Source organism: Curcuma longa, chromosome 14 (genome assembly GCF_044706935.1).
Source record: "Curcuma longa cultivar G26 ecotype Majalengka, Jawa Barat chromosome 14, ITB_CL_G26_1.1, whole genome shotgun sequence".
NCBI lineage: Eukaryota > Viridiplantae > Streptophyta > Magnoliopsida > Zingiberales > Zingiberaceae > Curcuma > Curcuma longa.
In genome coordinates, this window is record NC_133874.1 from 9908673 (window position 1) to 9919948 (window position 11276).

The window sequence follows — 11276 nt, forward strand, 5'->3', positions numbered from 1 at the left end:
TCGATAAGAGAGAATTCAACTTTAGGTTTAATAATGTTGTAAACCTACCATTAGCATAATGATAATTAATATTTCTAATAAGAACTTAAGTAAAAATTCAAAAATTTGTCCAACATAACATGCTAAAAAATGAGACTATCATCTTATAAGTCGAAGAGAGTTTTGTATTTAGCATCTTTATTACTTATATTATCATTATATTTGTCTTTACCATGCTTTTCATTTTAATTTTTAAAATATTTCTAGAAATTTAAGGCTTTTGGATAACTAAAAGTTTTCTATTTTTAAATTATATATATATATATATATATTTAAAATAAAATAAAAATAATTATTTTTAAAATTACATCCTTCACTTTTAATAAATTAATTTTAAGTGTATTTTTTTCTTTTAAATTTTATATTCAATTTATTGAACAAGAAACAGACTCAATTGGTGTTTCAGGAATGAACGACTGCGATGCGTGAATGATAGGATGAAGGGTGGAGAGAGAGATTGCAGGAGGAAGTAGATGAGAACTGATTGGAATAGATCCGATCGATTAGGAGTTTTCCCACGACGAAGAATTCCTCTCCTTGCTGAATGCGAAACCTCGCCATTTTTGACCACTTCGTCGATATCGTCCCCTTCTGTCTTCCATCGCATACTCGAGAGATAAGTCTTCGCCGAATTGCCGTCACGCGCAGGCTTACGGAGCGCCCTCATTGTGTCTGTAGCGTAGGCTGCTCTGACGCAGTCTTGGGAAGGGGGGACTTGGGAGTAAGGTTGGATACGATCCGAGATGAGGCGGGTGTTTGGAGCCAAGAAGAGCAAGGATCCGCCACCGACGATCGAGGAAGCAACTGATAGGGTCTGGTTTTCCTAATTTCCGCACTTTCCTTTTCCAAGTATCTCTTTTTCTCGGAATTTTCTAACGCGGCTCGTGACTTGAAGGGGTTCGTGTTAAATAACTGAATCTCCATTTTCATTTTTGTTTAAAGTTTGAAGTTTCAACCTTGATTGCACATTAGTCGGAATTTTAAAGGGCGAGCTTCTTGTTTGTGTTGGGGGGGGGGGGGGGGGGGGGGGGGGGGGGGGGGGGGTGGATTCATTTGCTTTGCTCAACTTATCTTTAGATGTCTTGCTATGAGCCACTCCATCTTATGATGTAAGAAGCGTAGAAATATTTCAACTTTGTAATTTGGAGGTCGGACAAGATATTGTTCTTATGTGTAATTGATTATAGTTGGAACATGTTCCTTTCAAAATAAACCTATACCTTACTTACTATATGTTTTATGTTTTGGAATGAAAGTTCTATGTTTTTCTTTATTTGTAGTTACATCCTTTATTCGCCTACTTTGATTTTTTTTTTTTTTTTGTGTCACATTTCAAGCCAGTTTAGATTGGTTAATGATAATGCATCAACATCCTAAACAATGAATGATAATGAGCCAATAAAACTCAGGTATGCAGATCACTTTGCTGATTGATCAGAAAGCTTACTTTCTCAAGCAACATTGTAGCCTATGCGCCTTGTAGAAGGCTAGCAGTTCCTTATTTAATGATTTTGATTTTTCTTCAAGATTTTCAATTTTTTGAAATAATGCTTCTAGTTCACACATGCCTTTCTTCAGACTTGAGATAATTATTTAGGTTTTGTTGTTTAAATAAGAGTAATTTTAAACATGAGCTCCATCCACTCATTGTTGTGATATCTCATTTATTCTATATGGAGAATTTGGAAATGATATCTGTTATAATCTCTTTTCTGCCACTTATGGCAAAAAATTTCAGATAAATAAAAGAGGTGAAACGGTTGATGAGAAAATCAAGAAGCTTGATGCTGAATTAGCTAGATACAAGGAGCAGATTAAGAAAACGCGACCTGGTCCTGCTCAAGAGGCTGTTAAAGCTCGAGCAATGAGGGTTCTTAAGCAAAGGAGGATGTAGGTTATCTTTGTCTTCTTACATTCATCTTAGCATATGACTTTTTCGAATGAAATGTCTTCTTACTGTGGTAGTATTCATATTATTATACATTTCATTGCTCTTTTATCCCCTAAAAGCATTTTTGTATTGTATGCTTTCTTGCCAAACGTATGTCTAGCTACTGTTCTTTTATTTGACATACTTATAACTCTCTATATTGTGTATATTATTGTCATAGTTTTTAAGTATGCCTTCTCATTCCACAACGTATGATGAAGTAGCCCAACATTCTCCACTTCCTACAGATACAGGAATAACTTCTCTCACATTCATTCTTTCAACTGACTTCAACTATGTGTTTGCTCAAGTTATCACAGATCTATAAAAGTCAACATAAATCTTAAAGCATGGTTTCAAAGGCCTAGCGAATTGATAACTAGCAACATGTATTAACAAGTCCAAGAACTCTTATGAACCTTGTAACTTAATTTGACATGCTTATAACTTCTTCTATGGGTAGTTGGTGTATATAATTTTCATCATTCTTAGTTATGTCATTTCATTCCATAAGGTATGATGAAGTAGACCAACATTCTGCCACTTCTTAGAGATAGAGGACTACTCTCACATTCATTCTTTCAACTAGACCTACAAAAATCAACATATTTCTTAAAGCATGGTTTCAAAGGCCTATCAAATTGGTACCTACCAGCATGTATTAACAAGTTCAAGGACTCTTATGAGCCTTGTAACTCACTTGGGTTGATGTTTGTTCCATCTTGCATATGAGGCTGTAATGATCATTTTCATGTTGTCTATGGTACACTACGGAACATGAAAGAAGCATGATGGTCCAATAAATTGTATTGATTGGTATCTGGCTAATGTTAAGAGTTGGCCTTGTTAGGTATGAGCATTGCAGACTTGATATACCTATCTTGAGGGCAATGCATCGAGTGATAGACACCATTCAGATGAAGATGGACTTAATACAAGGAACTATCGACTACAAGTAATAAAATTACTAGACCTCAAAAATTCCAGTGACCTTGACTGAGTGTAGCAGTTAGTTTGACATCAACCCTTGAAACTAGAAGGAACCAAAAGAATTATCATGGAAGATTGAGTAGGAATGCAATAAATATGATTGTATACATTCTACATATAAATAATAAAATGTGGTCGTATAATACATTTAGAAAGATAGACTATCACTTGATTAGATATCCACCCAAAATGCTGCTACTATTAATTCCAAGTGTTGAAAACACACTTGAACAATTATATATCTACTAGCATGTGCATAAATGTTGCATTGTAAACAAACATATGATTGCATGAAATATTATTATCTCAATCAATGATTGAGAGGATGAACCTGTGCTTATACCCTTTGCACTCTCTCAAGTGTCAACCTATATAGAATGGCACCATGTGTTTACTTTAACATGGGTACAACTACTAGTAGTAGCTCAAGCATGTTGCATTCAACACATTGCGCTTGTTGGCACATGGTCAAGTGAGACAAACTAGGTAAAGACCACTCATGGTTTTGGGCCATGTGAGCATCACTGTGATGCTCCTTGCATAAATCATCTGTGAGGTTAGAGGCCAACATTTAACAATTTAAGCATGTATCTGTAAAATCTATCCTCATGTTCTTATATTTTCTCATGTTTACTATGTTCCTACTAGGTGTTAGATTATCTGCTCAACTAACATACATAAACACTAGCCATCCATCATATTGCAATCAATAGTTGTGTAGAGCAAAATACTTAAGTCAAGAGTAAAAAGATTGGTTCAAGGTATCATTGTAAAACTTATTAATTGTACCATGTAAACATGATACCACTGGGGGTGGACAAAAACCCTATCAGATGTTTGATTTGACCTACAAAATTCGAATTATTATAGTTTGGGTCAGATCATGGGTCAAAAAATATAATGCATTTGAATCTTAGGTTGGATATGGATATCTAGTTTAAAATACCAATTAACGTGACTTGATCCAAGTTTAATTATATAAATCTACAATTTACTCATAATTTAATTATATGGATAATAGATAACCCATTTACCATCCCTATCACTAATTCAATAGGGAGTTTTATAATCCATTGGATGTACCAACTTTGGTTGAGTTTGGGGTTGGGATGTTTGAGAATGTCTGGGTCGAGATCCGAAAAATTAAAATTCTTGAAGAAAAGCTTCATCATCGTCTTTTTCCTCATCGATATCTCCTCCAATCTGTTTAAGAAATTGAGATGGTCGTATCCTGCTTCTGTAAGAGCTCCACCAATCCATCTGATTATTCTCAGTTTAGAATCTAATATTGTTAAATTAAATTCAATGTTTTAAAAATTAGGGTTAAGTAAAAGTCAATTTAGGGTTCAATGGTGTGGTCCACCAAGTAGTAAACATGGTGATTATGATAATAGTTGAATTTAATTTAAATTTATTTTGATCATTTTAAAATTGAACTAAATTTATATATACTCAATCGTAGTATTATATCTTATAAGGATAGGAATTATTATTATTATATATATATATTTTAATCTTGGTCCTAAATTCTTGTAATTTTTTCCTTATAATCATACATTATTATATTTTTCCTTACAAAGGAATATAGAGGGAAAGGAATGAAAATAAATTCTTAGTGATAGAAAAAAGAAAAGAAATAAAAGGGGGAAAAGAGGGGAGTTACAAGGCGTTGTCGGGCAGTAGCCTGCCGCCACGACATGGCTAATGCGAGGCCACGACCACGCTTGGCCACTATGAGGTCGTGGTGTCTGTGCTTGACTGTTGCGAGGTCGTGGCGGTTGTGCCTGCTGCATACTCTCCGCAAGGTGGCCACAACCTTGTGGCCAGGTGAGGCTGTCGTGGGGTCCCCAGGAGATCATAGCGACCTCGTTGGTCGCGAGGCCTCTTACGGTGGCCTCGCCTGGTTGTGAGACTACTGTTGTCTCGTGGAGAACATTTGACGGAAAGCTTACTGTTGAGAACCTGCTATCAAGTGCTGGTGCCAAATATTTTTGGTGTCGGTTGGCGGGCAGAACAGTAAAATCCACTTGTGTCGATCAGCATGGCTCACTATTTTAATTGTTGTATATCATAATATAACTACACTAATTGCTTGTATAATGGCATGATGAAATAACATAATGAAAATGATCATTAAAGAGAAGAATTCAAAGGGTAATTTAAAATGAGTAAAGGGCAAGGAGATAACTCAGGGTTCTTTAGATTTGGCATGTGAAATCTAACCATTGCACAACACTAACAAAACCTAATCAACCATCTTAACTGGTTCATCTATGCTTAACCCCCTATTTAGCATGAAATGATTTTACGAATTATTCATATCCCACCTACAACTCGACATACATAGAGATCACTCACATACCACCAACTATAGCACAACACTATCTAACCCTTTAGTTAACATACAATGAATTTTACAAATTACTGTTTCTCACACATACAACTCAAACATACACATTAATAACATAATGGCTTGAGCTAAAATATTAAACACTAGCCCAATTGGATCCCACTCAACTTGAAACACAAGTAACAAAGATAAAATACAAAATCGACACAACTCAAATATGTGAGTGACCCAGATTGATTTGTTTTAATAGTAAATTAAAATTTTAAAAATGTCTAAAGAAATTTATGCTAGATTTCATAACCTTGTAGTAAGTTTAATTAATTTTAGATTATGTAAATTTTTAAATATATAATTATTTTCATATTTTCTATATAATTTTATATTAATTTGAAAGACAACTCACTTATAGCATAGTTAATTTGACACAAATTGTCACCTCAAATATCACCATAGTTATTAAAATTATACAAATCATGCCAGAATCACATATCCTATTACTAATTCTAGTTGATAAGCCTCAGCTAATTACAACTACCTCTAACAACTAATCAGCCTCATTTAAAACATCATAACAAAACTTGCACTAACATGACAATGCCACACGAATTGGCATCATGCCAAACATTTATATATGCCCTATACCATCCATATAAAGATGAACCTTGCCATACCAGTGCAATTGATCATTCATAGATCCAAAATTCAGTACTAGAATTAACAACCTATGATTCACTTTAGTTAGAATATCATAACTCATCATGTGATGTCCCAGTTAGCCATGCCTTGAGATGTCCGACTGGATGAGTAGTGCTTGGACGTACATCCTTGTTACATCGATCCATCCAATACGCCATCTTGCCATTGCTGTTGCCTCCACCATACTATAAAATTCTGTTGCAACCTGCTCATTGTTGACAAACATCACTGTCTAGAGATAAGGAAAGCAACAACTATAAGAAGGTTGCATAGGGCAGTTGATGCAAAGGGAGAGGAGAAGCTAGTGGCTGCTTGATTATAGTGGAAGATATTGGCAGGATCTTTCACGAGTCGTTGATGGCTGTGACTCATCAAAGAAACGGTAGCACAAGGTAAAGGCAGATTGAGAGGGGAGGTGGTGCAAGTTATGGTGTAGCTAAGGATGTTTTTGATTGATAGATTCAGGAGAGAGGGAGGTGTTGGATTGTGTTTAGGGGGTCGTCGCTCCGCTTTGATAATGACAATGGGGAGAAGCTATGTTGGAGCACATGGGATGTAGGGTTTGAGAGGACTGCAATTGGCTTCTTCATGTTGGAGAAGAGATCTGACTGATGAAGGAAAAGGCAGAGAGGTGGGGAAGGAATGGCGGCAAAACATGGTTGTCAAAAATGAATGGTTGGGAGATTGATTGTCATGCTAAATAGAAGAGAGAAAGGAGGAACATGTGGGTAGGTGAAGTTTTGGGTGTGCTGTGCCTAATGTGGGGAAAGGAGACACGATATCAAGCATAGGTCTAACCTGATCACTATGCATATCATATTGACAGACTTTTTTACATTTAAGAACTTAGTTGTTTTTTCCTTCTCTAATTGTTCATACAATTTTCAATATTAATAATATTTTGCATTTGTGGTTTTGTAGACTCTACTCATATGCAATGGTATAATCAGTTTCTTCTGTTTATAAATTGTGAATGAAAGAATCATATCTTTTCTTTTGAGACAGTCCAATAAAATGTTTAATATCCAGTGTGGTGGTTATGTTTCACGAAATATAGTGTCCAACTACTGATTGCATTCAAGTCAGCTGAAAGTGCTATAAGTTTGTGTTTAATATGATTATTTTACCAGAAGTTCTATTTCATCCACTAAAAATTTTACTATAAATGCAAAAGGTTTTGATTCGAATGATTTTCAAATTTCACCTTCATGTTTAATTTAAATTTTATTCTCACTTCCCATGGTTCTTAAAATCTTCTGCTTTTTTTTTTTTTTTCTTTTTTACTATGTCTTCATGCTCTGGTTTTTTACTTCTTTTTATTTTATTCTGGAGATGTGCCATACTTCAGAAAGGGCATATTTTAGTAAGTTATCAAATTACAAGATTTCTCGCAACAGATACACTTGTGTACCAGAATCTACATAATTTGTGTAACTAGTCAATGAGCTAAGGAGTGACTTCTATTCCTATTCTTGTAGCCATTCATTTACAAACAGCGAGAAACCTATTGTTCAATCTTTTATGAGATTTTTTGAGAGCCACGAACAAACAGATTAATTGCAAACTAGGTGTAGCAACTCACGCTTGGCTTTATTTTACAAAATTATTTTGGGCCATAGCCTTGTTTTGTTACTTTTCCCAGTCTTAAAGCTGTTGAAGTTATAAATGGGTTGAGCCTAATAAGCAAAGCCCTTGTTAGTTGTATGCCATGCTGGCACCCTTTTCTCCAGTCACTTGCTTGTGACAAAGTTTTGGTTTGATATTTACTCCAACATTGTGATTTCTAGTGCTCCATATGCAGCCAAAATAATCAGAGTTGTGCAGATTCATGATTGTAAATTTGTAATGTAGCCTTCCAGTGCAAACTAATGTCTTTCATAATTATGCTGGATGGGGGCTGTGGATCTAAGTATAACATCTCCAGAAACGGATGAGCATGGATTTCTAGTTTGATGAGCTTAACAAGCCTTTAAGTTTGTTAATGGAAAATAGCTTCTTTACACAATCAGAATAGTTCACTTTGAACTTATTCTATTTTGTCAGATAAAGATGTTCCTAGCTGATATTTCCCTTGCATTATAAATAATTTGAATTTCAACTGATCTTTTTTTGTTGAATAAAGATGCTACTAGCTGATATTTCCATTGCATTTTGAGTAGTTTGATTTTGAATTTAGCTTTATTAGTTGAATAAAGATGCTACTAGCTGATATTTCCCTTGCATCACTTTAATGATTTTGTTGCATGCATAAATGCACAATTTATTGGGCAATGGACAATTTCCACTTCCTTTTGACTAGGTATGAGGGGCAGCGTGACATGATATATAACCAGACATACAACCTTGATCAAGTTGCTTTTGCTACGGAGGGACTTAAAGATGCTCAACATACTGTATGTTTTGAAGCTTCAATCAACATTTTATTGCTCTAACTTGTTTTCTTTTGCTGATACAAAATACTGACAACTCTTCCAGATGTCAGCACTAAAATCTGCGAACAAGGAGTTGAAAGGGGTTATGAAAACCGTGAATATTTCAGCCATAGATGTATGTTTGTTTGACATATAATATAAGCTAAAAGATTTGTGTACATTTTATCATTCATCTCAGTTTGGTCTAGGAACTTGAAATTGTGGTGTTTTTGTTCTTTGTATCTGAAATTATTTCTAAATGCAGAGTATGCAAGATGAAATGATAGATATGATGGATATTAGTACAGAGATCCAGGAATCTCTGGGAAGAAGTTACAATGTCCCTGATGACATTGATGAGGAAGAGCTAATGGGTGGTATGATATTTGTACACACTTTACAAGTTACCTGGTTGTCATTTTAGGTCTTTTATTTATTCGTTCTGATAATATATGCAGAGCTAGATGCTTTGGAAGCTGATATGGGAACAGAAACAGAATCTGATGCAGTTCCATCCTACCTTCAACCAGATAAGGAATCTGATCTGGATGCAGAACTTAACTTACCTGCAGCTCCGATGGGCAATGCTGCAGCAGTGCCCAACAGAGCAAGGCCCCAGGTATATCCATAACTTGTAAATGCTTAAGACTAATACTGTTTACTAGGAAATTTTCTGCATCCAACTTTCTGTGATTATACTATATATGCAATATTTGTTGTACAATATAATAAATGAATTGTACAATTTGAAATATCTTTTCGTCAATGGTAAACAGTGAATTATGTAGCACTCAGTTCTTTTGCCCTAGCTTTGCAAAATCTTTAGGATTGAACCTGAAGTTCTCTAGAAAATCTTGTTTTTATTTCATTAACCTTGCCACTTTTATATACAAGTTATATATTTTTGTTTAAGGAATTAAAATCATATAATATTTTTTAATTAATTACAGCTATTATCAAATCAAATCAAATCTTCATAATTATACAATATCAAATCAAATCTGCAATCAAATCTACAATAAATCCACCTTGATTGGTTTTCGACACTCCCACTCAATCTAGGTAGTAGATGCTTTTCAACCCAAGAATTGTGTTCATCTTACTTAGATTAGGTCTGGGCAAGGCCTTGGTAAGGATGTCAGCTGCTTGATGTTTTGAAGGAATATAGTTTGAGGATGATTGACTTATCTTTAATTTTGTCATTGATGAAATGTCAATCAATCTCCACTTGTTTGGTACAATCATGGTGGATACGATTCCTAGCAATTGCGAAAGTTGACTAGTTGTCGCATAGGATTTGAGTAGAGCATGATGTCTCAATTTTGAAATCGTTTAGTAGTTGCTTTAGTCATATCCCCTCGTAAATCCCTGAGGCTAGTGCTCTAAACTTAGCTTTTGTACTACTTCTAGTGACCACCGTTTGCTTCTTACTTCACTATGTTGCTAGGTTTCCCCATATGAAACAACAATATCCTGATGTAGACTTTCTATCATTTGGAGACCCTACTCAATCAACATCAGTATATACTTCTAAAGATTTGCTATCTGATTTTCTGAACATAAGATCTTTCCCTGGATCTTTCTTCAAGTATCTCAATATACGATTCATTACCTCCATGTGATCCATAGATGGATTACTTAGAAATTGACTCATTCGATTCATTGAAAAACTTATATCCGGACGTGTATGAGTTAAGTAGATCAACTTATCTACTAACTGTTGGTATTACCCCTTGTCAATCGCTAATTCATCAGTTCTAGGCATAAGCCTAATATTGGGGTCTATGGGAGTTTCAACCGGCTTGCATCCACTCATCCAGTTTCCCGTAACAGATCAAGTATGTTATTTCGTTGGGAAATTGATACGTTGTTGTTGCTTTGTGCCACTTCCATTCCTGAGAAATATTTTAGGTGCCCCAAGTCTTCAATCTCGAATTCTTTGGATATGAGCGACTTGAGTTTTCTAATTTCGTCACCATGATTTCTTGAAAGGATAATGCCATCAACATACATAATCAAAATTGTGATTTTCCCATTTGGGAATTACTTAGTGAACAATGTGTGATCAACTTGTGACTGAGAGGATCCATCATTCTTTAAGATTTATGTGAATCTGTCAAACCATGCTCTCGGTGACTGTTTCAGTCCATATAATGCTTTCTAAGTTTGCATACTTTTCCTTGTGTATTACTTGTCTCAAAGCCAGCTGGGATGTCCATATATACTTCTTCAGTCAAGTTTACATTAAGAAAACATTTTTAATATCGAGTTGATAGAGTGGCCACTTCAAGTTGGCAGTAATGGACAGTAGAACACAAATTGTGTTGAGTTTAGCCACTGGCACAAAGGTTTCCTGATAATCAATTCCATATGATTAGTATATCATTTTGCCACTAAGCGTGCTTTGTACCAGTTTACACTTTCATCTGCATTTTGTTTAATTGAGAACAACTACCTACACCCCACAGTTTTCTTTCATGGTGGTAGCTTTGTTACCACTCACGTGCTATTTTTTTCTAATGCATTATATTCCTTGAGAGTCGCCTTTTTCCATTTAGCAATTTTAAGAGCTTCAGCTACAAAGTTAGAAATACTGATTCTAACTAAAGAGGTCACAAATGCATGAAACAATGGTGATAGCTTCGCGTAGGAGATGCAATTGTAAAGAGGATGTTGAGTGCACGATCTTATACTTTTCTAGTGTGCAATTGGTAGATTTAATGTAAAATCTAGCTGTAGGCTAGAATCTGTTGTCTCTTATCATGATTCTGGTTCAACTTGGCTTGGGTAATTCTCTTGCCAGTGTTGAGATAGTATCGGTACTCGATGTTTCCTTCTTTCATACACCTGTAGAGTAGGA

At 35.1% G+C, this 11276-nt stretch overlaps 1 protein-coding gene across 1 annotated transcript; it reads left to right on the forward strand.

The window, feature by feature from the left end:
• Window positions 1-648: 648 nt before the first annotated feature.
• LOC141845314 (vacuolar protein sorting-associated protein 60.1-like) lies at window positions 649-9035 on the forward strand (the record flags this gene model as incomplete). Its single annotated transcript, XM_074733383.1, is given in 6 exon segments — window positions 649-851; window positions 1778-1929; window positions 8305-8398; window positions 8481-8552; window positions 8682-8793; window positions 8875-9035. Coding segments are annotated over 6 exon segments (660 nt in total), but the record flags the coding sequence as incomplete, so codon positions are not given.
• Window positions 9036-11276: the final 2241 nt, after the last annotated feature.